The 25,368-nt window shown below is 45.6% G+C and overlaps 2 protein-coding genes across 2 annotated transcripts; both read right to left on the bottom strand.

Moving 5' to 3' along the window:
• Positions 1-482: 482 nt before the first annotated feature.
• On the bottom strand, positions 483-6,346 carry LOC142837167 (uncharacterized protein C2orf78 homolog). The gene is made up of 3 exons (XM_075952129.1): positions 6,340-6,346; positions 4,079-4,354; positions 483-2,350 (listed from the first exon to the last, which is right to left on the bottom strand). The coding sequence occupies exons 1-3, from the start codon at positions 6,344-6,346 to the stop codon at positions 483-485; spliced, it is 2,151 nt and encodes a 716-aa protein (XP_075808244.1).
• Positions 6,347-18,338: 11,992 nt separating this feature from the next.
• On the bottom strand, positions 18,339-24,211 carry LOC142837166 (uncharacterized protein C2orf78 homolog). Its single transcript, XM_075952128.1, has 3 exons — positions 24,205-24,211; positions 21,946-22,221; positions 18,339-20,206 (listed from the first exon to the last, which is right to left on the bottom strand). The coding sequence occupies exons 1-3, from the start codon at positions 24,209-24,211 to the stop codon at positions 18,339-18,341; spliced, it is 2,151 nt and encodes a 716-aa protein (XP_075808243.1).
• Positions 24,212-25,368: the final 1,157 nt, after the last annotated feature.

The raw sequence follows: 25,368 nt of genomic DNA, 5'->3' as shown, positions 1-25,368 counted from the left end.
GCATACAGAGGGGACTTCCACATCATCCTAGGATCCTGAAAATTAAAGTCCAGGAAAATAATCTTATTGCCACTAGAGCTTTTTGCTACAGCTTTAACATTAAATAAGTAGTACCACTGACTTATAGCATATGTTGTATCTATGTAACATGTATTATTACATAACTAGGAAACATAAATTAATAATAGTAAAGTTCTAAGGAAGACATCAAAGCCCTCTCTATATACTCATGGATAAAATCACAGTCTTAAGTTTCTACAGTCAATTATAGTGTCTTCAAATATTTATAAATTTATAAACTATGTCTTTCCATTCATATATATGCATATATCTAAATATTATTCTGCATTACTATGTATGTATCTACATATCTACACATTAGGCTAAGCCTCTAAACTTCATGTATGCATGAATATCTATGTGTATCTACATCTTACCTGTGTATGATGAACAGCGTTGTGTCCCAAAGGTTTGGGCAGCACTTACACTGCATAGCCATAATATCTCGAAATTTCCATATCTTTCTCCCTCTGAAGGAAAAGCTGTGGTTTTCCCAGGGAGGTACACTTGGCAGCATTCTCTCGCTCCTGTTGGGCCCGCCTCTTCATGGCCTCCCTCTCTGGCCTCTGCTCTTCAGTGATGGGCTGTGAGATGACTGGCCCTGGAATGTCCACTTTCCTCCATGGGATGGGTTGGCAACTGAAGTCTAGCAGCAGGTATTGGGTTTTAGCTTTGGGAGATGAGAGGGCCTTGTTGCTGGCAGCAGAAAGAGGCTCCCTGTGGAGTGAAGTGTGAGATGATGCTCTGTAGGGTGCAGGCAAAGAGGCAGCCGGCTGAGGCCCAGGGCAAGACTGGATGGGCTTGGTTATGTTGGCTCGTGTGGCACTGGTGCCGTTTGGCAGAGCTGGCTTGTCAGAGGCCATCAGTGATGTGCTGGCAGGAGCTGGTTGGGATGGCTTGAGCGTGGGAGGCTGAGCTGAGTGGGAGTGAGGCCTCACTGGGTAAGCCACAGTGGGCCTGCGTGAAGCCAGGCAGAGGAGCTTTCTAGAAACAGGTTTGGTTTGAGGCTTGTCCAGGACTGGGAAAGGCAGAGGTACTAACTTGACCTTCCCAGGTTGGGGAAGCTCATACTGGGATGGAGATGGATACCGCTTGGGAGCACTGCTCCCTGGTCTCTGAATCTTGCCCAGGCTTTTGTCAAGGCTTTGGCCCTCACGTGGCATATCCAGCAGTGATGTGGTATCAGGACCCGTCCTGGGATCTTTGTTGCTGCTGAAGTTCAGCAGAGCCCGGGAGGAGGAGATGCCAGTTTTCCTCTCACTCTTCTTCCCCAGTGGGTGAAAGACCTGCACGGACTCCAGCATGTGCATGCCGAGGTGAGTTCGAGGCTTCTTAAAGCTGTCATGGCTGAGCTCAGGTGGATTCCTCTTCCTCTTGGTCTTGGGGATGGCGGGCTTCTCTTTTGCCTTGACTCTGTGACTTGATGGCTTCAGCTCCTGTGTTTTCTTGGAGCCGTTTTCTCTGGTCTCTTTGGCCTTTTCTTTCCCCTGTGCTCTTGCTACGCTGGGCCTCTTGGGTACAAATATCTGAGATTTGCTCTGCACGTGGTTGGCCGTGTTGTCTATGGTCCCAGGATCATCTTCCTTCAGCATATCCTCGTGATGGGTTCTGGCCTGAAGAGTTCCATGAAACACATCAGAGACTTTCTGGCTTTTCTTTTTGCCTAGTTCAGATAGTCCATTAAAGATGCTGGTGCGTGACTGGGCCTGATCCCTCCTGATGTCTTTGGAGTCTTTGGTTTGGCTTGCTGTGTGATCTTCCATTTGGTCAAGGTCAGTGATGGAGTTTAAGAGTTGGGGAAGGTGAATATCTGCCACCAGAGTAGTCATGTCTGTAAAGTCATTGCTAGACTCCATGACACTCTGCAGAGCCTCAGGGTCTTCCAGACCAAGGCCACTGTTTCCCAAAGTGGCATTTTGAGAAGCTAGCTTCTGCCTCAGGCTCCCAACATCACTGTAGTTGAAGGGCTGCTGCATGCCAGGGTGTGCTGAAGGGAGGGGTGATGCGTCTTGGTTGCATTTTGTGCCCTCATAGGAATCCAGAGGTGTTGATTGCTCAGCATTCATCTCATCTGCATTGTTCTTCTGTGTCTTTTCCAGGCTTGGGGCTGGAGGCAAGGCCAGGAATTCAGAAGGACTGTGCATGAGGGCAGTTAATGACCTGTTCCCACTGACAGGTGCTGTCTTCATCTGGGCATCCTGGGTGCAGGCATTGCCGAGGTCTGGACTCTGTAGCAGACACAGTGTCTGCTCTGAAGGTGTCAATCCCAGGGTCATCTCCCTCTCCACCACTGAAAGAGAGGAAGTTCAAAGTCAGTGTCTGGTAAGTGAGATGCTACCCCCCCTTTCAGTGCACCTGAGCACTGAGGCTCCTGCAGCAGTGTTACAGGCATTGCTATGAGTTCTGCTGGAGGAGCATGGAAAGCAGCCCTCTTTGGAGACACATAGTAACTACTCATTTGTTTCTCATGACCGTGTGATATCATGTTTTCTTTTGTGATTGTGTGGTGTGTACATGCTTAGTGATCATGGGGAGGTGGTAGAATTCCTTGGTGTGTGCTCTTTCCTGTCTCCCATATTTTCCTTTGGAACAGTGCCTCTCATTGCCTTGGAAGTTTGCTCTGAGACAGGTTGTGTTGTTCACTATTTCCTAATCTTACTCATCTCTACCAGTTTCTTTCTGTTCATTGTATTACTCATATGGCCTTGAAGCCTGGATTTTTATATGAGTTTAGGTATCCATATCAGTTCCTCAATTCTGAAAGGCAAGCAGTTCAAAAGCCCTGATATTCCTTAAGCTCCACATTTCACAGATTTTTTTGTTAGTGATGTGAAAATGTAAGACTGTAGTAGCTTTTAGCTTCAACTTTGTAACAGAGAACATGTCTACATAGTCTTGGCCTTGGGTCACTGCTGAAGATTCAGAAAGAAAAGAAAAAGAGAAAGTGGAAGAGAGATCTAGAGGAAGAAAAGAGACAGAGACAAAGACAGAGAGAGGTTGAGCGAGACAGATAGGGCTAGATGCTTCATTCCTACTTATCAATATTACACAGGTCAAAGCAAACTGTCACTACATCTTAAGTGTTAGAGAATGTCACAGCAGACACTAGGAGTGTGGGAGAAGACCTCCTCTAGGTCAGATTCAGGGTTCCATTTCTCTCGATACTAGTTTCAACTCAGGGGAAACTTAGTGATACAAAAACAGAAAAAAAATTCTTGGTGACATCTAGAAACTGGAGACATAGATTAGGAAGGAGGTGATTTTAGTGAGCTGGTACGTGGGGCTGATTAGCCTTGGCAGTGAAATGCGTTCCTGTGGTGTGGTCCTTGGACATGTCTAATGAAGGTTGAATGTCACTCACTTTCCTGTATTCTCTCTCATTATAGAGACTGAATATAGGGGTAATAAGCCTGAGCCACAGCCAACATGTCAGGACTCCCATTCTTCCTCTGTGTGGACATCCACTTCTGAAAGGTAGAGCTGTGTCTCGTCTGAGGGCTGATCTCACACCTCTCCTCCTGGCTTTACTCACCTTGAAGACTGGTGTCTGGCATGGTTTGAGCAGATGTGGGCCAGTAGATGGGAGAGGTGGAGAAAGGTGTTTGGATGTTCATTGGCTGAATCTCCTGTAGTGCCATCACCATCTCTGGGTGCAGAGAGGAAGCCTGATTCCCAGAGCAGGACACAGAGCCATAGGCCTGCTGGCACTGCCAGAATTCTTCAGCCATCGGAGGACCCAGGCTGTTCTGGTCATAATAATAGACCTGACTTCCATGCAGGTAGCAAGGTGCCAGGATATATCGTTGATCTGGTAGATTTGATGGCGTTGCCTGTACAAGGCAGGCAGACAGTGTTGGATAGGATGGTGGTAATGCATTGATATGGAAAGTGTTATCACACTGGGCCGTTATAGACCGAGACGAGGGGGTGGTATTCTGGTCAATGACAGTTAAAGGGGCATCCAGGAACGGAGCTTCCCTTCTGGTGGTGCTTTCTCTGAGATCCCAGTGGAGAACACTTGGATAAAAAAATGTCGAAGTAGAGATCTGGTTCTGGTCAGTTGGCTTAGTCAGCATGGTCGTGCCAGCTCGTTGGTAAAGACAGGCACTGTCCGTGAGCTGCTGGCAGCATGTGCTGGAGTTTGATGACAGGAGCCATGCTGAGCTCACAGCTGGGGTACAGACCCCATAGAAATTGCACACACTTCCTGCTGAGGGTGTGGCATTCCTCAGCACAGGCACAGAGGGCTGCAGAGCACATTCTGTCCCAGTGAAAGGTGCACTTTGGCAATTTTCTGTAGGAAGCAAGAAGAGAGTTGGAAAAATTTGAGATGGAAGCTTTCTATCCCCTGGGAGGGACTGTGTTATCTCCAGGTTGTACTGAGTGGGAGAGTCTAGCACCTATGTTCCCTTACATATCTCAAGCAAATGGGTTAAGATCGATCGGTGGTGCTATGTAGGATGACAATCACTAGATGAACTGTCTGCTTTTTCCTGTGTGGGCATGGAAATCCTGGTCAATCTGCCTTAATCCTCACTCAGATCTAGACACGATGCTCCTTTTTCCTGATTGTAATATAATAATGCCTGTTGGGACACTTCCTTGCAAATATATTCTACAACAGAGGTTATTATTGGGAAGAGACCCATAGGCATATTCCATACCTGGAACTTTGTCCTGTTCTCTGCAGATCTTACAGTATAGAGTGACCTAAACTCACTCTACGTTGATCAGTCTGGCTTTGAAATCACACAGACAGGTCTGCTGCTGCCTCTAAAGTGCTGGTGCTGGAGCCCCTGCCATGACCACCAGGCCAATCTCTATTTTATTGAGTTTTTTTTTCTGAAATGATGTTTAACAAATGTGTAAGGAATTTAGGTAATTATTCCTTTCCCCTCTCTCTTTTTTCCCCCTTGGATTTCTTGTATAAATAGGATCTCTTATAATTTCATAACTTTCAAGCATCATTCAAATATGATTTCAGAAATACAACCTACTGACAACATTTCTTCTTGTTTGCACCAGTTTAGTGTGTCCTCTTGAGACTGCTAATGTTTTATGGGGTTCATCTCTGAATATGATTGCTTCTCAATTTAATATCTGTTGATTAAATTGTTTTCTTAACAGCTCCTCAGTAACTGTTAATTTTTATATCTCTTCTAAGGGGGAATCCTTGTGAGAATCCCCTCCCCCACAACAGCGTGTCAGTTGCCATGGTCAGACTCTAACTGACTGGACTTCGCAGCCCCAGTTGATCCTATCCAACACCACCAGTGCACATGAGACATGGGGAACTGGGCAGAAAGTGGTCTGGATGGAGTGCAAGAGTAGGGACCAGATCAGGATATTCTTTCTATATGTGCCAGGGAACCTTTGTACAGACTAATCTGAACAGTTACGTTTGGTCAAACATGGCTTGGGAAATGACAATGCCTTGTCTGTTTTGATTATAATCTGGTCGTCTTCAACATTGTGTTCTAAACTACCATTGTTGACCACCAGGGTCCCCTCTGCAGTGTGCCTTCATATATTTATATACTTTTAGACCCGTACTGTGTTTGCCCCCTTCCCTGACTGCCTGTGGGTCTGTCCTTCCAGCAACACTGTCAATATTTCTTTCAGTACAACAACTGCCTTCTCAGATTCCACAATCGTCTTATTCTCTTCCACTCTCCATGTTTAATCCAGGGAAGTCCAAGTAATTGCACACCATGGCAGTCACCATTTTGTCCATAGTCAATATTCATTTGGTGAGTATAGAGAGAGGCCAGTGTAGAGCTAGTTAGACTTGAACTGACCTCCATCCCACCCAGTTCTCTCTATGTTGTGATTATAGTTGTGTGCCACCATCCGTGGTGTGACCGATACTGTTAGAGTCGCCCTGAATTTTAAACTAAGACTGGAAACAGTAGTGGGGGGAGACTGTCTCATCAGTGGTGTGGAGTGCTAGATCTCTGCGTGCCTTGTTCATTTTCCTGTGTCTCTGTAGTTTAATACCATCCAAAAGGGCCTGATTTTATTCCCTGGTCACTTTCCTCTGAAAACCCAACAGTACAGACCCCAAGCATAGTGACACTGTTCACTCCTTGAGGTGGATGGAAAACACTTGAGAATAAACTTTCTGTCTAAAATCACATACTTAGTAAGAACCAAAGGTAAATGTGACATTCAAATCTAGATATCTATATCAACATCAATACTATCCACATTCAGCAAAGATTTACTAGTATAGTAAAAGTCAGTGGAGAGGATCACATGTTTTAAAGTCTCTTTCCTTACCTGACATGGTCAAGGGGAGAGGATTAGCAATCCAAAGAACAATGGAGCAAGATAATCGGTCGGCTTTGTCTGATCAGCTGACCTCAGTGGCAAGTGTGTCCAGTATCAGACAGCACTCACTGGTCACTGGTCACCTGGACCTGTGATGATCCAAATTTGTTTACAGTCATCACCATGGAAACACCAAGATTCTACCAGGTGCTGGTAGGGTTGGAGGGAGAATGATGTCATAAATGAGGCAACAGCCAATGGGAAGGCTCGATTCCTAACTAGAAGATGGGATTGGTTGGAGAAGATGCCAGGAGACCAACAGTAGCCTTGGAGGCTGGGGTGTGGGCTACTGAAAGAGGCAATCAAGGCCTAGACGTGCCACTTCCCATGGCGTTTAGTCTAGGCTATCATGGCAGTGCTCTTATAAGGTTCACTGATGAAGCAGTGTATAATGTACATATAATGGGTCACCTTCCAACAGAAAGTGTCCCATCAGCCAACACTTACATACAGTGAGTAGTCTTGGGCAGGAGGGAGAACTGCTGTTGAGGGAACTCAGGTGATAGGCCATTCCAGTCCGTCTGGCTTTTGTGCCATCAGCATCTGTCCATGACCCAAGGAAGAGATCAAAGTGTTCCTTTGTGACTATGTGCAAGGTCAGGGCTCGGTGTGCTGCGTGCATGTTGATGAACTCTAAGACACTTGTCTTCTTGTTGCTTCTGTTATTCTTTTTTGTCTTGTTTGTCTGTCTGCGGGATTAGAGAGTGGAGACTTTACGCGAGACACCCGGCGATGCTGGGTTAGGACGGAGACACAGACACGCGACCGTCCCACGTGGGTGCACTTTAATGTTGGGGTAACAACAAGTAAGGGACAGGTGTGCAGAGACAAAAGGAGAGAGGGGCAGAGAGAGGGAGAGAGCTCGTGGTGACCCCTGTTTTTAACGGGGAACACACGGGCGTCAGGGGGAAATGCCCTGCGCCTTTGCGGCTTCCAGTCCAGGGGGATGCTGGGAGCTGTAGTCTGCAAAAGGAACAACATTTCACCCTTTTGGTTTTATTAAAAAAAATTGTGGGGGGTCTTAAAGGGTAGGGAATGGGGGCGTAGCCCGGTCTCTCATGACTGCTTCCTGCTGGCTTTGGGCGTCGAGGGATCCAGGGAGTGTCCAGTTATTCTGACGATGTCCTTTGGCCGTCGAGGGATCCAGGGAGTGTCCGATTATTCTGGCGATGTCCTGTTGGTTATGTCCTGTTTGCAGGCTTTTAAAGGTGGCTGACTGAAGAAATCACATCTGTCTGGCTCCTCCTGAGTATCTGGGTCATAGTTATGTTGCTGGAAGACAAAAGTCGCATTAGTAGAGAGAAAAAAATTAAAGGGGAGAGGAGGTTTGGAAAATTAAAGGGGAAATTTGGGGTGGAGGAGTTTTTGGAGGTCTGGGGTTAAGAATGATAAAAAATTAAATGATACTTATTCCGTTAATGATCTGCTTGTGTTTGATTTGTTTAGGTGGGTCGGGCTGGATTCCTAGAGCTTAAAGAAAGTGTCTTAAAAGAAAATAGCTTTTAACCGTATACTCCTTAACATTTCAGGGGTCACTGCTGCAGTCAGCGACTGACCTGTTATGTCAAGGAACTTTGTTAAGAATCTGCTTACCGCCTGAGCCCTTGACTCCGTACTTGATGATGATATCTGTAACGGCAGCTGGATGGTTATTTAGGAACTTAAAGAAGGGAGGGTGTGTTAACACAGGAGGATTAAGTGACGGATGGGACCACTGTTTCCCTTAGACTGGAGTCGAGGGGGCTGAACCTGATATCCTTTGGAACTTAAGAGAACAAGGTCCTGTCTGAGTTACCGTGTATGAAGGATTATCTTGAGCCGTGGAGATGAACAGTTTAAGATGTGACAGGTGAATCCAATGGGGAATTCCTTCAAGCTTGGCAGCTGTGGGGGTTAGAAGAATTTCTCTGAGAGAACCCTGCCATTTAGGGGAAAGAGGTGAGGGACGTTGGCCTGGAGGTGAGAGTAATACCTTATCTCCTATTTTAACCGGCGTTGGACATGTATTAGCACATGGTTGAGGTAATGAGTGATCTGTGAAGTCCCACAGTAGCGAAGGTAAGTGGAAAAGGAGGGGAGTGAGCAGGTGATCAGGAAGGGGAGAGAGAGGTTCCCGATGAGAGGCTGGGGGTTAAAACCGGCCGCCCATACATGAGTTCAAAGGGTGAAATGAAAAGGGGGCCCTTTGTGAGAGCCCAAAGCCTGAGAAGAGCAAGGGACAGAAGGCTTACCCAGTCGAGGTGCAGTTCCTGTGACATCTTAACGAGAGCTTCCTTTAAAGAGCAGTTAGTCCGTTCTACCTTACCTGAAGACTGAGGGTGGTACAGTGTGTGGAAGTTCCAGGGGATTACAAGTGCCCTAGACAGATTTTGAGAAATCTGGGAAGTAAACTCTGGGCCATTATCTTTTGGCAGATCTGACAGGGGGCTGCTGTGGCTTTTAGGAACCTGATATCCTTAGGTGTGGGTGTTTTAACAACGGGAGAATGGTGATCAGTGACAGCGGGAGCCTAGAGGGGCTTTGGCAGATCGAGGGGGCGGAGCAGGGTGGGGAGGAGACTGAGAGGAGTCTGAAGATGCTTTTGTCTGTCTGTGTGACCTGTGGCAGGGGGAAGCCTCCAGCTGCTTGCATGACCTGTTGGACGAATATTTATGAGGGACTCTATCGGAGGGGCTATGCGAAGTCCTTGTAGATCTGGAATGGGACTTTCTTGGGGATCTGGAAGGGGAACGTTTAGAGGTGTTAGGTGCGTCCTTCCTGTGCCTAGAAGAGACCTTGGAGGAAAGAGGGATGGGTAAGCTGTTGCTGTCACTCGACTGGGGAGAGCGAGAGCGAGTGGCCCCTCGAGGCTGGGGGTGGTGGTGGTGGAGGTTTGTCTGCGGGATCCATGGCGGGAGCAGAGGGTTCCTGGAGGGATGGCATTGATAAGAACATGTGTGCAGGTGAACAGTGAGAGGCAACGGAGGGGTCAATCTTAATGGCCATGTAGAAAAATGCCATAATGTACATCATTTCTTTCCATTTAGCCAAACGGTGACAGAAGTTAGCCAATTCCTGTAAAATATCGGGGTCAAATGAACCCTGAGAAGGCCACCTGAAGGAACCCTGTAAATTGTACTTTGGCCAAGATTTAGAGCAAAGACGGATTAATGTATATCACGGAGGGAATTAGGGCATGAGGTTTCAGAGCTTCCAGCAGCTGCCCCAATGGGGAGGCCAGGGGAACCGTTTGAGAAGGCTTAGCACCCATGGCTATTACCGTGAAACTATCCGCAGATGGCACAGGGAGGTGCCACGAACAAAGCAGCCCTAATTACAGGCGTCCGAGCAACCAGGGGGCCTTGCTATAGCCTAACTGACCCGAACCGAGCTTCCGATGGGGAACAATCCCGACTAGGAGGAGGCAGTTAAGCCTTTGGGGGCTGCCTGTTGCAGCCGAGAGGCGCTCGCCCCGTAGGGAGCCCGTAAAGAGGACAGAAAAGCGATCAGAAAGAAAACAGAAAAAGATAGAACTGGGAGCTCCGAGCTCCCAGGTGCGGATAAAAAAAACAGGTCTAGCTAGCCAAGGGTGGAAGGCCGGGTGGAGGGGGGAGGAGTCGCCAACCTTACCCACTATGCACCAAAGAGAGCCGGGACCTCTCTGGGCTTAATGGGAAGGCGATCCAACCCAGGTGAACTCACGAATTAGTCGCTCTTGGTTCCAGATGGCTGCATTGAACACGTGGGGGAGGTCACAGGTTGTTGGTCCTGAGCTTGTCCCGGGGGAGGCCCCAAGCTCTGGGAGGCGCCAAAAGCCCAGAGTAAAGGCCTCAGGCGAGGGCACCGGGACAGAAAGGTTACCGTGTCGAAGATGGCACCAAAAACATGATATTCTTTTGATCTTAGTCATTCTGACAGGTGTAAGATGGTATCTCAGAGTTATTTTGATTTTCATTTCCCTGACTGCTAAGGATGTTGAACATTCATATTTATCCCCAAGCACAAAACTCAAGTCTAAATGGATCAAAGACCTTAATATAAATCTGACCACACACAACCAAATAGAAGAGAAAGTGGGAAGTAGTCTTCAATGCATGGGCACGTGAGACCACTTCCTAAATATTACCCCAGTAGCACAGACCCTGAGAGCAACAATAAATAAATGGAACTTCCTGAAACTGAGAAACTTCTGTAAAGCAAAGGACACAGTCAATAAGAGGAAAAGGCAGCCTACTGAATGGGAAAAGATCTTCACCAACCCCACATCAGACAAAGGACTGATGTCCAAAATATGTAAAGAACTCAAGAAATTAGACATCAACATTTCAAATAACCCAATTAAAAAATGAGATACAGACCTAAACAGAGAAATCTCAGCTAACTTGGTGCAGGATCAAGTGTCTTTCATGTTATCCTTTACAGACCATTGTCTAAGCAATCCAGAACAGGAGACCAAAGCAGTACATTGAGGTAAGAGGTAAATCAGAGACCACAGGGGATTTCTCCTTCCTGGTACTCTCTAGATTTGCTCAGCCAACATTCTTATATATTCCAAGTCAACTGTGTTTGTATAGTATTGCCGAGCATAGACTAGGTCCTTCTGTGCCATTTAATGATAAAGATCATGTTCTAGGGGCTAGAGAAATGGCTCAGAGTTTAAGAGCATTGCCTGCTCTTCCAAAGGTCCTGAGTTCAATTCCCAGCAACCACGTGTTGGCTCACAACCATCGGTAATGGGGTCTGGTGCCCTCTTCTGGCCTGCAGGCATACACACAGACAGAATATTGTATACATAATAAATAAATATTAAAAAGAGATCATGTTTCACAATCAGTCTGAGAGGCTACTCCAGGGAGGCAACCACTGAATTGAACTCTCCTCTTTCCTTAGGATCCTGGTTTGTTTTATGCTATATAAGCTAAATAGGAGTGTGTGCATTGGTACTTGCAGTCGTCACTATTGCCCCTTTGTTGTATCTCACTTGTGCTCCAAGTAGCATCGCAAAGTAAGCATTTTTCTGACCAATTGTTTATTATTATCCAATTTTGGGGTTCCCATGAATAACATGGTCCAGAGGTGTCAATGGAATAGTGCATTGTGGGTGATCTCTGATGTCTTTCTTGTGCCTTGCCCCATTACTAGGGGAGCACTTTACATAGCTGTGTTGCTGGCTTCCATTAATGAAAGAGCCCTAGGGACTTTGATTTCCTGTCCCATATACCATATCCATGTGAGTTTTTGCTTTATTTTACATATCTACGTATATAAATGATGTCCAGTGCTTGTAACCCACCATTCCTTCACTTTCAAGTAACGTGGGCAATCCCACAAGATCATTACTGTTGACGTGGGTGAGAAGGTGTTTGTTCTCTTATTCTGTAGGAATGTACATTGTTAGGGAGACACACATGTGACATTACTTACGCTGACTGCATTTTATGAAAGAAATTAACTGAAATCCACATACCCTGTCAATGAACTCCTGAAGTCTTTAACTCAAAATGACAAAAGTCTTAGTTGTGCCAAGTGTATAGGTGAGAGCAAACTAAAACATAGACCATGCTGTGTTCAATAATACACTCAAGTAAATTCAATAATACATTCAAGTGGATGGGTATATGATGGCCATGTTCTTGTCTTCGAGTCAGTGTAAAGAGATTGGTTTGATACTATCAGATGCGTAAGAGCTGTTATGATGTGCCCTGGCCCCATGAGAATCCTGAAAACTAGGAGCTGAAGGGACTTGTTGTATTATCTAGATTACAAAATTCCATGTGAGGGGATCTTTGCAAGCTGCAGCGGAATAGACTGCCCTCCCTATTTAGAGAATCTTCTTAGTGTGTGACTTTGCACAAAGGCTATCCCCTGATAGAATTGGCATTGGCAGGTCTGCCCAGAGACTGCTCACATGTGTACGAAACATTTCTTATCGTCGGTGGTACCGTGGTATCGTCACAGTGCCTGAAAATTATGGATAGCATCTCCAAGGAGAGCAAAAGTAAGTTAGAGAAGTTGAGAAATGGGACCCTGAATGAGTGGAATATGGCACTCACTGAAGCCATATGCCTGCTATATTCTATGTCCCAGAAATGATCTTAAGACTCAGGAGATGGTGGTCAAGAAACTCTTCAAGACCTCCCAAAAGATGAAGCTCTTTGGATCCTTTTATTTGGTATGAGTAAGAAGTAGATGATTGTCCCTCTGTTTCAGTTGTAGGATATCTAGAAGTCAGACTTGGACTGAACTGTAACCTCCCTTTCTGCTAGCAGGCTGGCTTTCATAGAAGGGAATTTTTATGTTGTGCCGTGACGTACAACAGAATCTCCTGTGGCTCAGAGGATCACAGGTCACAGTGGGAAGGGAACTCCTACTGTTTTATTGAAGGGAATGGATGGGCCTTTGTATTTCCCTTCTAAACCTTTGTGCTTCTGCGTGAGATTAGTGCAGCTGCAGGTGTCCATGGAACTGCTCCAGTCTGTCTCCTTTCTCGACTTCCTTTTCTGTGTGCTTTTGGTGCTGATGGAAAAACTGTAAAAGTTTTGGCTGCTGATACTCAGTGGCTGTGGCTGCTGTTGTGGTGAGATGATTGCCTCTTATGCCAAAATGGATCATGCAGAATGCAGTCCATCCAAATATCAGGCACTGTCATGCAAGCAGGAGTGCAGTGGTTTGTATGTAAGAGCTAATGCACTCAGGTAGAGCAGTGTAGCCTGGTATTTTACCCCATAATAAAATGACTATCCCATAGAGATATGTTAGCTAAGATCAGTTGGACTTGATCTTTCTAGATGGTACAGAATATAAGAAGTAGAGAGTTATCTGAAAGTTGGGGACTTGCAAGTATTGCTCCCGTAGGAGCAGCAAATCAGTTGGTGGGTGTAATGTGAAGTATTGTACCCTCCGTGTATTTCAATATACAGTGTCTTTAAACACCAAAGCAGGTCTACCACTCCTCCTGTCCATGCTGTTCCAAGGCGTTGGATGGATTATTGCTCTGCACATTGCTGTATATTGCAGTTTGTTCAGGATTAGGATATCTGTGTTAGGGCCTGGACTTGGTATCCAGTAGCAGAGCAAATGATAAGAAATTTGTGATGTTGCACACAGTGGAACTCGTTACAGTAAAAACAATGAATGCAGTCAAGGTGATTGCAGGAGAATCCTTGGAACTCGAGATAATTATATTGTACCAAATGTATCCAGTCCCACAGAAACATCTTCTTATCCTGTCTCACTATGTGGATCCTTGGCGACACATCTCTACCTATAGACATTCATGAAATTGTAAGCAGTCCTATAAAGCAGAAGAACATTTCCTAAGATATTTGGTGAGAGCTAAGGAATGGCCAGGTAGTGGGAACTGAGTGCTGTTGTCAGTATACAATATACAGAATAAAATCTGTTCATTGAATAAATAGTACAGTGAGACTTAAAGTCCATGAGAAGAATTCAGTACATCTTTTTGTTAATTGTTTTAATATGTAAAATAATTCCTGAGCTTTGTTCAACAAGTGTTATTCTACAAGACACTTAATTTGAAAACATAAAGATTAAAATAATAATCTTAACATGAATGTATATCCATTCAAATGCCTTTCTGTTTTTCTGAGGAGTACAGTGAAGCCCAGTAGACTCATGGAGTCCCAAGTTCTGTAACTAAAAAACACAGAGAGAGTGATCAAACAAGAGACCTCCCTAAACTATTGCTTTCCTTCATTCTCTTGTAGTCAATTGTGCCCCTGTCAGGATGCTTGGATACAGGTTGTGGGATCCTTTCGTGCTGGCTTTGTTATATTTATCTAGACCAGTGACTCTGGACAGCAAATAGGCTTTGTTAGAATGGACAGTATTGTGTCTACACAGTAGCTGTGGATTGCCTATTGAGAAAATACAAACACCATAAATATCTAGGGACTGGTTGAATACATTCCTTGAGTCAAATCCAGATGTTGTACTATCTGGAAGTAGATAGGCATTGTCAGAAGTCCAGCCTACAAGTGAAACAAAGGTACTGTCAGAAAAAAGAATCTGAGTTGAGTTGCAGTTGTAAATCCATGCAGCTAAGTCAATACATTCAGTTAAGTCTCTTGTGATTTTAGGTCAGTAGCAAGAATTGCCTTGGCCTACACATGGACTCTTCATCAAATCATGCTGGGAAACCTGGTGATCCACATGTACAGAAAGAATCTTGATTCTACCTGGATCGTTGAAGCATATTTTCAGTTCCAGCACTCTTGAGACAGGGACTCAAAAGACAGAGGAAGCGGCAGAGGCAGAGTCTAGCAGATCACTGAGTTCAAGGCTAACCTGGTCTATGATGTTATTACCAGGACATAGAGCGCTTTGGAGAGAACTCTCTCTCAAGGAACTAAAAGAAAGTGAATAAATGTCACCCTGCGAATATCCAATGCCACTTCCCCAGAGATCAAAGTTCAATAAACTCTTGTAATAATAGAGGACAGAGTAGCAGGAAGAGTTGACAGAGTTCAGGGGAGGCCAGTTTTCTTCTCTCACTTCCCCCACAAGAGGTGAAAGCCCTTCCCGGACTCCCGTGTGTGCATGCTGGGGTGGGTTCGAGGCCTTTTAAAGCTGTGGTGGCTGAGCACAGGTGGATTCCTCCTCCTTTTGGTCCTGGGATGGTGTGCTTCTCTTCTGACTTGACTCTTCCTAAACTGCTTCAGCTCCTCTGTTTTCTTGAAGCTGTTTTCTCTGGTCTTCTTGGTATTGTCTTGCTCATGAGCCCCAGCTTATTCCCTCCTGATGACTATGGAGTCTTTGCATAAGGATGCTGTGCATCTCTGAATATGTTTAATACATTGAGTTATTTGAAAAATTGTGGAAGGTGAATATCTGGCCCCGGTGTAGTCATGTCAGCAAAGTCTATGCTGGAGACCATCACAGTGTGCATGTCCAGGCTCATGATGGCCAAAGGTGCTGCTTAGCAAGGAGACATGGTCAACAGCCAGCTTCTGCCTCAGGGTGTTAGTGTCAGTAAAGCACAGCGTGTGCTGCAAGTTGGGGTGTGCTAAAGGGAGAAGTGATGGGACTAGGTTTCCCGTGTGCCTTTAAGTAATTCATAAGCATTGATAGATTGGCTGTCATCTCATTTAAATTCTTTTCCATCCCCCCCACCCCCAGGATTAGAGCTGTTGGCAAGAACAGGAATTCTGGAGACCTTTGGATGGGGGCAGTCAATGACCTGTCCCTATCAACAGGTAGCGTCCTCATCTGTGAATGCAGGGTGGAATACTAGCAATATTGTGGACTGCAACTGATGGACTGTCTGTCCTGAGGTGTCAGTCCCACGGACACCCCCTTCTCCAACACTGAAAAAGAGTCAAGGAAGAAGTTAGTGACTGGTAAGTGAGATGCTCCCCTCCTTCTGTGCCCTCTCCACTTAGGCCCTTATAGTGATGAGGAAGGCGTTCCTATGATCTCTGTTTGAGTAGCAATTTTTCAGAACAATGAATCTGTGTGGAATTACAGTTGTAAGCGCAAGCAGTTCAGCCTCTGTGCCTCTTGGTAGCTATCAAAAAATGTACTGTTGCTAACATACATCCTCACATAATCATGGTGGGGAAATCGGTGACCCACATATTCAGAAAGGAAGGTGCTTTCCCCTGTGATTTTGGTGCATTCCTTTAGTCGCAGCACTCTTGAGGCAGGGACACAGGCAAAGGCATTACAAAGGCAGTGTCAGGCATATCTTTGTGATTTCAAGGCTAGCCTGATTAGTGAGGTCAGTTCCCAAATATTCAGTGATATGAAGAGAAACATTGTCTCAAGAAACTAAACTTATAAATAAATTAATTCTATTTCTTATGTGTCACCCCATACAAGGTTAATGGCATATGCCTCAGAGGACAATGTGTTACAAACTCTGAAACAGTTAGAGCACAGAATAGTGCAAGGAGGTTAAGATTCAGGGACAGGTCAGGATGGAGGAAAATATCAGGCGATCAAATGTCAGTTGATCAATGGTTGCTCAGGGAAGTAAAGGATTCTTTGCCAGCAAGAGAAGCCATTATTTGAGGTTTTTTTCTTGAAAACCAAGTGAAATCTTTGCTACTGATAGCTCAGTTAGAAGATTAATATCTAGATGATTTAGAATTAAATAAGTAAATCATAAGAAAGAAGACAACACAGGTATTAAAGGGGATAGAAAAAGACTGTTCTCACAGATTTTGGAAAAACTGAGGGTGAGTACATCCAAATGTTCTGATTCAGGAGGAATCAGGGAAATGCATAGTGAACCTCCAGTGGATGCCATTCAAGGCCGACTAGAAAAAGTGACCAATGCTGCTAATGGGAATTCACAGTGAGGAATGCTATCTACTGCTGCTGGGGATTGGACGTTTTCCATCCTGACTGGCTGTCAGTGTTCCGGGACCACCAAAGCCTGCATCTGGCCCACCCCATGGTTCATGTGCACCTTCCCAAAGAACTCGGGACATTAGAGAGGCACTTGCCCGTCAGTGTTGATTGCAGCACTGTCTACAGTACATCAGGGAACCAGGCGTGGTGTCCAACAGTGTTTCCATGGGTGAAAAACATGTGATGTTCGTAGACAGTCAAGTCTTTGCAGCAATAGAGAGGCTAAGGTTATGTTGTTTGCATTATGTGTACTCAACTTGGGTGTGATGAGATGGCTTCTTAGACAAGAACACTTGATTTTCTCGCAGAGTCCCCAGGTCGAATTCAGAGCACCTCATGATGGTTTTCAGTCTCTCTTAATTCCAGACTCCAGAGACCTGATGCCCAGATTTGGCCTCTGTGAGCACTCCACACATTTGTTACACAGTAGCTCATGTGGACAACACACACACACACACACACACACACACACACACACACACACACACACAAGAGAAATGAACATGTTAAATGGATCATTTCAAAGATTGATACAATTTGAGATAAACCCAGTAATCCAAATCAACCCATATCAGAAAGATACTTGCCTTGAAGAATTTCTTTCAAGGTAGGATCTTGATTATGCATACATGGACTCTATGTTTCATATCATGAAAATGCAGGCAGATCTCTATGGCAGAGTACTGATGTTTAAAGGGCTCGTGTTTGAGGTTCATAATGGGAGAAAGTGTGGTGACAGCAGGAGTGTGTTCAGTTTACAGTATACACTCTAGGAAACCTACCATGTTTATTAACTCTGACCCGGATAATCACACAGAAACCACATTAATTCCAGTACTGTTCGGCCAATGACCCCAGCATATTCCTGGCTAACTCTAACATCTTAATAAAGCCAAGTAATATTAATCTGTTCTCACCGTGAGTCTGTGACCTATTGGCAATGTTCTGGCATTCAGGCATCTTTCTCCTTCGGCAGCTACATGGCATCTTTTTGAGTTTGCCTGCTTTCTCTCTATATCTCAGCTCGAATTTCCTACCTAGCTTTGACCTGCTCAGTCATTGGCTGAAACAGCTTTACTCATTAATGACCAATGGTAATAAAACATATTCACAGCATACAGAGGGGACTTCCACATCATCCTAGGATCCTGAAAATTAAAGTCCAGGAAAATAATCTTATTGCCACTAGAGCTTTTTGCTACAGCTTTAACATTAAATAAGTAGTACCACTGACTTATAGCGTATGTTGTATCTATGTAACATGTATTATTACATAACTAGGAAACATAAATTAATAATAGTAAAGTTCTAAGGAAGACATCAAAGCCCTCTCTATATACTCATGGATAAAATCACAGTCTTAAGTTTCTACAGTCAATTATAGTGTCTTCAAATATTTATAAATTTATAAACTATGTCTTTCCATTCATATATATGCATATATCTAAATATTATTCTGCATTACTATGTATGTATCTACATATCTACACATTAGGCTAAGCCTCTAAACTTCATGTATGCATGAATATCTATGTGTATCTACATCTTACCTGTGTATGATGAACAGCGTTGTGTCCCAAAGGTTTGGGCAGCACTTACACTGCATAGCCATAATATCTCGAAATTTCCATATCTTTCTCCCTCTGAAGGAAAAGCTGTGGTTTTCCCAGGGAGGTACACTTGGCAGCATTCTCTCGCTCCTGTTGAGCCCGCCTCTTCATGGCCTCCCTCTCTGGCCTCTGCTCTTCAGTGATGGGCTGTGAGATGACTGGCCCTGGAATGTCCACTTTCCTCCATGGGATGGGTTGGCAACTGAAGTCTAGCAGCAGGTATTGGGTTTTAGCTTTGGGAGATGAGAGGGCCTTGTTGCTGGCAGCAGAAAGAGGCTCCCTGTGGAGTGAAGTGTGAGATGATGCTCTGTAGGGTGCAGGCAAAGAGGCAGCCGGCTGAGGCCCAGGGCAAGACTGGATGGGCTTGGTTATGTTGGCTCGTGTGGCACTGGTGCCGTTTGGCAGAGCTGGCTTGTCAGAGGCCATCAGTGATGTGCTGGCAGGAGCTGGTTGGGATGGCTTGAGCGTGGGAGGCTGAGCTGAGTGGGAGTGAGGCCTCACTGGGTAAGCCACAGTGGGCCTGCGTGAAGCCAGGCAGAGGAGCTTTCTAGAAACAGGTTTGGTTTGAGGCTTGTCCAGGACTGGGAAAGGCAGAGGTACTAACTTGACCTTCCCAGGTTGGGGAAGCTCATACTGGGATGGAGATGGATACCGCTTGGGAGCACTGCTCCCTGGTCTCTGAATCTTGCCCAGGCTTTTGTCAAGGCTTTGGCCCTCACGTGGCATATCCAGCAGTGATGTGGTATCAGGACCCGTCCTGGGATCTTTGTTGCTGCTGAAGTTCAGCAGAGCCCGGGAGGAGGAGATGCCAGTTTTCCTCTCACTCTTCTTCCCCAGTGGGTGAAAGACCTGCACGGACTCCAGCATGTGCATGCCGAGGTGAGTTCGAGGCTTCTTAAAGCTGTCATGGCTGAGCTCAGGTGGATTCCTCTTCCTCTTGGTCTTGGGGATGGCGGGCTTCTCTTTTGCCTTGACTGTGTGACTTGATGGCTTCAGCTCCTGTGTTTTCTTGGAGCCGTTTTCTCTGGTCTCTTTGGCCTTTTCTTTCCCCTGTGCTCTTGCTACGCTGGGCCTCTTGGGTACAAATATCTGAGATTTGCTCTGCACGTGGTTGGCCGTGTTGTCTATGGTCCCAGGATCATCTTCCTTCAGCATATCCTCGTGATGGGTTCTGGCCTGAAGAGCTCCATGAAACACATCAGAGACTTTCTGGCTTTTCTTTTTGCCTAGTTCAGATAGTCCATTAAAGATGCTGGTGCGTGACTGGGCCTGATCCCTCCTGATGTCTTTGGAGTCTTTGGTTTGGCTTGCTGTGTGATCTTCCATTTGGTCAAGGTCAGTGATGGAGTTTAAGAGTTGGGGAAGGTGAATATCTGCCACCAGAGTAGTCATGTCTGTAAAGTCATTGCTAGACTCCATGACACTCTGCAGAGCCTCAGGGTCTTCCAGACCAAGGCCACTGTTTCCCAAAGTGGCATTTTGAGAAGCTAGCTTCTGCCTCAGGCTCCCAACATCACTGTAGTTGAAGGGCTGCTGCATGCCAGGGTGTGCTGAAGGGAGGGGTGATGCGTCTTGGTTGCATTTTGTGCCCTCATAGGAATCTAGAGGTGTTGATTGCTCAGCATTCATCTCATCTGCATTGTTCTTCTGTGTCTTTTCCAGGCTTGGGGCTGGAGGCAAGGCCAGGAATTCAGAAGGACTGTGCATGAGGGCAGTTAATGACCTGTTCCCACTGACAGGTGCTGTCGTCATCTGGGCATCCTGGGTGCAGGCATTGCCGAGGTCTGGACTCTGTAGCAGACACAGTGTCTGCTCTGAAGGTGTCAATCCCAGGGTCATCTCCCTCTCCACCACTGAAAGAGAGGAAGTTCAAAGTCAGTGCCTGGTAAGTGAGATGCTACCCCCCCTTTCAGTGCACCTGAGCACTGAGGCTCCTGCAGCAAGCAGTGTTACAGGCATTGCTATGAGTTCTGCTGGAGGAGCAGGGAAAGCAGCCCTCTTTGGAGACACATAGTAACTACTCATTTGTTTCTCATGACCGTGTGATATCATGTTTTCTTTTGTGATTGTGTGGTGTGTACATGCTTAGTGATCATGGGGAGGTGGTAGAATTCCTTGGTGTGTGCTCTTCCCTGTCTCCCATATTTTCCTTTGGAACAGTGCCTCTCATTGCCTTGGAAGTTTGCTCTGAGACAGGTTGTGTTGTTCACTATTTCCTAATCTTACTCATCTCTACCAGTTTCTTTCTGTTCACTGTATTACTCATATGGCCTTGAAGCCTGGATTTTTATATGAGTTTAGGTATCCATATCAGTTCCTCAATTCTGAAAGGCAAGCAGTTCAAAAGCCCTGATATTCCTTAAGCTCCACATTTCACAGATTTTTTTGTTAGTGATGCGAAAATGTAAGACTGTAGTAGCTTTTAGCTTCAACTTTGTAACAGAGAACATGTCTACATAGTCTTGGCCTTGGGTCACTGCTGAAGATTCAGAAAGAAAAAGAAAAAGAGAAAGAGAAAGTGGAAGAGAGATCTAGAGGAAGAAAAGAGACAGAGACAAAGACAGAGAGAGGTTGAGCGAGACAGATAGGGCTAGATGCTTCATTCCTACTTATCAATATTACACAGGTCAAAGCAAACTGTCACTACATCTTAAGTGTTAGAGAATGTCACAGCAGACACTAGGAGTGTGGGAGAAGACCTCCTCTAGGTCAGATTCAGGGTTCCATTTCTCTCGATACTAGTTTCAACTCAGGGGAAACTTAGTGATACAAAAACAGAAAAAAAATTCTTGGTGACATCTAGAAACTGGAGACATAGATTAGGAAGGAGGTGATTTTAGTGAGCTGGTACGTGGGGCTGATTAGCCTTGGCAGTGAAATGCGTTCCTGTGGTGTGGTCCTTGGACATGTCTAATGAAGGTTGAATGTCACTCACTTTCCTGTATTCTCTCTCATTATAGAGACTGAATATAGGGGTAATAAGCCTGAGCCACAGCCAACATGTCAGGACTCCCATTCTTCCTCTGTGTGGACATCCACTTCTGAAAGGTAGAGCTGTGTCTCGTCTGAGGGCTGATCTCACACCTCTCCTCCTGGCTTTACTCACCTTGAAGACTGGTGTCTGGCATGGTTTGAGCAGATGTGGGCCAGTAGATGGGAGAGGTGGAGAAAGGTGTTTGGATGTTCATTGGCTGAATCTCCTGTAGTGCCATCACCATCTCTGGGTGCAGAGAGGAAGCCTGATTCCCAGAGCAGGACACAGAGCCATAGGCCTGCTGGCACTGCGAGAATTGTTCAGCCATCGGAGGACCCAGGCTGTTCTGGTCATAATAATAGACCTGACTTCCATGCAGGTAGCAAGGTGCCAGGATATATCGTTGATCTGGTAGATTTGATGGCGTTGCCTGTACAAGGCAGGCAGACAGTGTTGGATAGGATGGTGGTAATGCATTGATATGGAAAGTGTTATCACACTGGGCTGTTATAGACCGAGACGAGGGGGTGGTATTCTGGTCAATGACAGTTAAAGGGGCATCCAGGAACGGAGCTTCCCTTCTGGTGGTGCTTTCTCTGAGATCCCAGTGGAGAACACTTGGATAGAAAAATGTCGAAGTAGAGATCTGGTTCTGGTCAGTTGGCTTAGTCAGCATGGTCGTGCCAGCTCGTTGGTAAAGACAGGCACTGTCCATGAGCTGCTGGCAGCATGTGCTGGAGTCTGATGACAGGAGCCATGCTGAGCTCACAGCTGGGGTACAGACCCCATAGAAATTGCACACACTTCCTGCTGAGGGTGTGGCATTCCTCAGCACAGGCACAGAGGGCTGCAGAGCACATTCTGTCCCAGTGAAAGGTGCACTTTGGCAATTTTCTGTAGGAAGCAAGAAGAGAGTTGGAAAAATTTGAGATGGAAGCTTTCTATCCCCTGGGAGGGACTGTGTTATCTCCAGGTTGTACTGAGTGGGAGAGTCTAGCACCTATGTTCCCTTACATATCTCAAGCAAATGGGTTAAGATCGATCGGTGGTGCTATGTAAGATGACAAACACTAGATGAACTGTCTGCTTTTTCCTGTGTGGGCATGGAAATCCTGGTCAATCTGCCTTAATCCTCACTCAGATCTAGACACAATGCTCCTTTTTCCTGATTGTAATATAATAATGCCTGTTGGGACACTTCCTTGCAAATATATTCTACAACAGAGGTTATTATTGGGAAGAGACCCATAGGCATATTCCATACCTGGAACTTTGTCCTGTTCTCTGCAGATCTTACAGTATAGAGTGACCTAAACTCACTCTACGTTGATCAGCCTGGCTTTGAAATCACAGAGACAGGTCTGCTGCTGCCTCTAAAGTGCTGGTGCTGGAGCCCCTGCCATGACCACCAGGCCAATCTCTATTTTATTGAGTTTTTTTCTGAAATGATGTTTAACAAATGTGTAAGGAATTTAGGTAATTATTCCTTTCCCCTCTCTCTTTTTTCCCCCTTGGATTTCTTGTATAAATAGGATCTCTTATAATTTCATAACTTTCAAGCATTATTCAAATATGATTTCAGAAATACAACCTACTGACAACATTTCTTCTTGTTTGCACCAGTTTAGTGTGTCCTCTTGAGAATGCTAATGTTTTATGGGGTTCATCTCTGAATATGATTGCTTCTCAATTTAATATCTGTTGATTAAATTGTTTTCTTAACAGCTCCTCAGTAACTGTTAATTTTTATATCTCTTCTAAGGGGGAATCCTTGTGATAATCCCCTCCCCCACAACAGCATGTCAGTTGCCATGGTCAGACTCTAACTGACTGGACTTCGCAGCCCCAGTTGATCCTATGCAACACCACCAGTGCACATGAGACATGGGGAACTGGGCAGAAAGTGGTCTGGATGGAGTGCAAGAGTAGGGACCAGATCAGGATATTCTTTCTATATGTGCCAGGGAACCTTTGTACAGACTAATCTGAACAGTTACGTTTGGTTAAACATGGCTTGGGAAATGACAATGCCTTGTCTGTTTTGATTATAATCTGGTCGTCTTCAACATTGTGTTCTAAACTACCATTGTTGACCACCAGGGTCCCCTCTGCAGTGTGCCTTCATATATTTATATACTTTTAGACCCGTACTGTGTTTGCCCCCTTTCCTGACTTCCTGTGGGTCTGTCCTTCCAGCAACACTGTCAATATTTCTTTCAGTACAACAACTGCCTTCTCAGATTCCACAATCGTCTTATTCTCTTCCACTCTCCATGTTTAATCCAGGGAAGTCCAAGTAACTGTACACCATGGCAGTCGCCATTTTGTCCATAGTCAATATTCATTTGGTGAGTATAGAGAGAGGCCAGTGTAGAGCTAGTTAGACTTGAACTGACCTCCATCCCACCCAGTTCTCTCTATGTTGTGATTATAGTTGTGTGCCACCATCCGTGGTGTGACCGATACTGTTAGAGTCGCCCTGAATTTTAAACTAAGACTGGAAAGAGTAGTGGGGGGAGACTGTCTCATCAGTGGTGTGGAGTGCTAGATCTCTGCGTGCCTTGTTCATTTTCCTGTGTCTCTGTAGTTTAATACCATCCAAAAGGGCCTGATTTTATTCCCTGGTCACTTTCCTCTGAAAACCCAACAGTACAGACCCCAAGCATAGTGACACTGTTCACTCCTTGAGGTGGATGGAAAACACTTGAGAATAAACTTTCTGTCTAAAATCACATACTTAGTAAGAACCAAAGCTAAATGTGACATTCAAATCTAGATATCTATATCAACATCAATACTATCCACATTCAGCAAAGATTTACTAGTATAGTAAAAGTCAGTGGAGAGGATCACATGTTTTAAAGTCTCTTTCCTTACCTGACATGGTCAAGGGGAGAGGATTAGCAATCCAAAGAACAATGGAGCAAGATAATCGGTCGGCTTTGTCTGATCAGCTGACCTCAGTGGCAAGTGTGTCCAGTATCAGACAGCACTCACTGGTCACTGGTCACCTGGACCTGTGATGATCCAAATTTGTTTACAGTCATCACCATGGAAACACCAAGATTCTACCAGGTGCTGGTAGGGTTGGAGGGAGAATGATGTCATAAATGAGGCAACAGCCAATGGGAAGGCTCGATTCCTAACTAGAAGATGGGATTGGTTGGAGAAGATGCCAGGAGACCAACAGTAGCCTTGGAGGCTGGGGTGTAGGCTACTGAAAGAGGCAATCAAGGCATGGACGTGCCACTTCCCATGGCGTTTAGTCTAGGCTATCATGGCAGTGCTCTTATAAGGTTCACTGATGAAGCAGTGTATAATGTACATATAATGGGTCACCTTCCAACAGAAAGTGTCCCATCAGCCAACACTTACATACAGTGAGTAGTCTTGGGCAGGAGGGAGAACTGCTGTTGAGGGAACTCAGGTGATAGGCCATTCCAGCCCGTCTGGCTTTTGTGCCATCAGCATCTGTCCATGACCCAAGGAAGAGATCAAAGTGTTCCTTTGTGACTATGTGCAAGGTCAGGGCTCGGTGTGCTGCGTGCATGTTGATGAACTCTAAGACACTTGTCTTCTTGTTGCTTCTGTTATTCTATTTTGTCTTGTTTGTCTGTCTGCGGGATTAGAGAGTGGAGACTTTACGTGAGACACCCGGCGATGCGGGGTTAGGACGGAGACACAGACACGCGACCGTCCCACGTGGGTGCACTTTAATGTTGGGGTAACAACAAGTAAGGGACAGGTGTGCAGAGACAAAAGGAGAGAGGGGCAGAGAGAGAGAGAGAGCTCGTGGTGACCCCTGTTTTTAACGGGGAACACACGGGCATCTGGGAGAAATGCCCTGCGCCTTTGCGGCTTCCAGTCCAGGGGGATGCTGGGAGATGTAGTCTGCAAAAGGAACAACATTTCACCCTTTTGGTTTTATTAAAAAAAATTGTGGGGGGTCTTAAAGGGTAGGGAATGGGGGCGTAGCCCGGTCTCTCATGACTGCTTCCTGCTGGCTTTGGGCGTCGAGGGATCCAGGCAGTGTCCGATTAT

The sequence above is a fragment of the Microtus pennsylvanicus genome, chromosome 17, assembly GCF_037038515.1.
Source record: "Microtus pennsylvanicus isolate mMicPen1 chromosome 17, mMicPen1.hap1, whole genome shotgun sequence".
Classification (NCBI taxonomy): domain Eukaryota; kingdom Metazoa; phylum Chordata; class Mammalia; order Rodentia; family Cricetidae; genus Microtus; species Microtus pennsylvanicus.
This window is presented reverse-complemented; position numbering and strand designations above follow the sequence as displayed.

Excerpts from the sequence above, each read along its gene's own strand:
- LOC142837166 (XM_075952128.1), bottom strand. Across the intron at positions 20,207-21,945 it reads TTCGACATTTTTCTATCCAA|TGGTGGAGAGGGAGATGACC; the intron begins GTGTTCTCCACT and ends CCTCTCTTTCAG.
- LOC142837167 (XM_075952129.1), bottom strand. Across the intron at positions 2,351-4,078 it reads TTCGACATTTTTTTATCCAA|TGGTGGAGAGGGAGATGACC; the intron begins GTGTTCTCCACT and ends CCTCTCTTTCAG.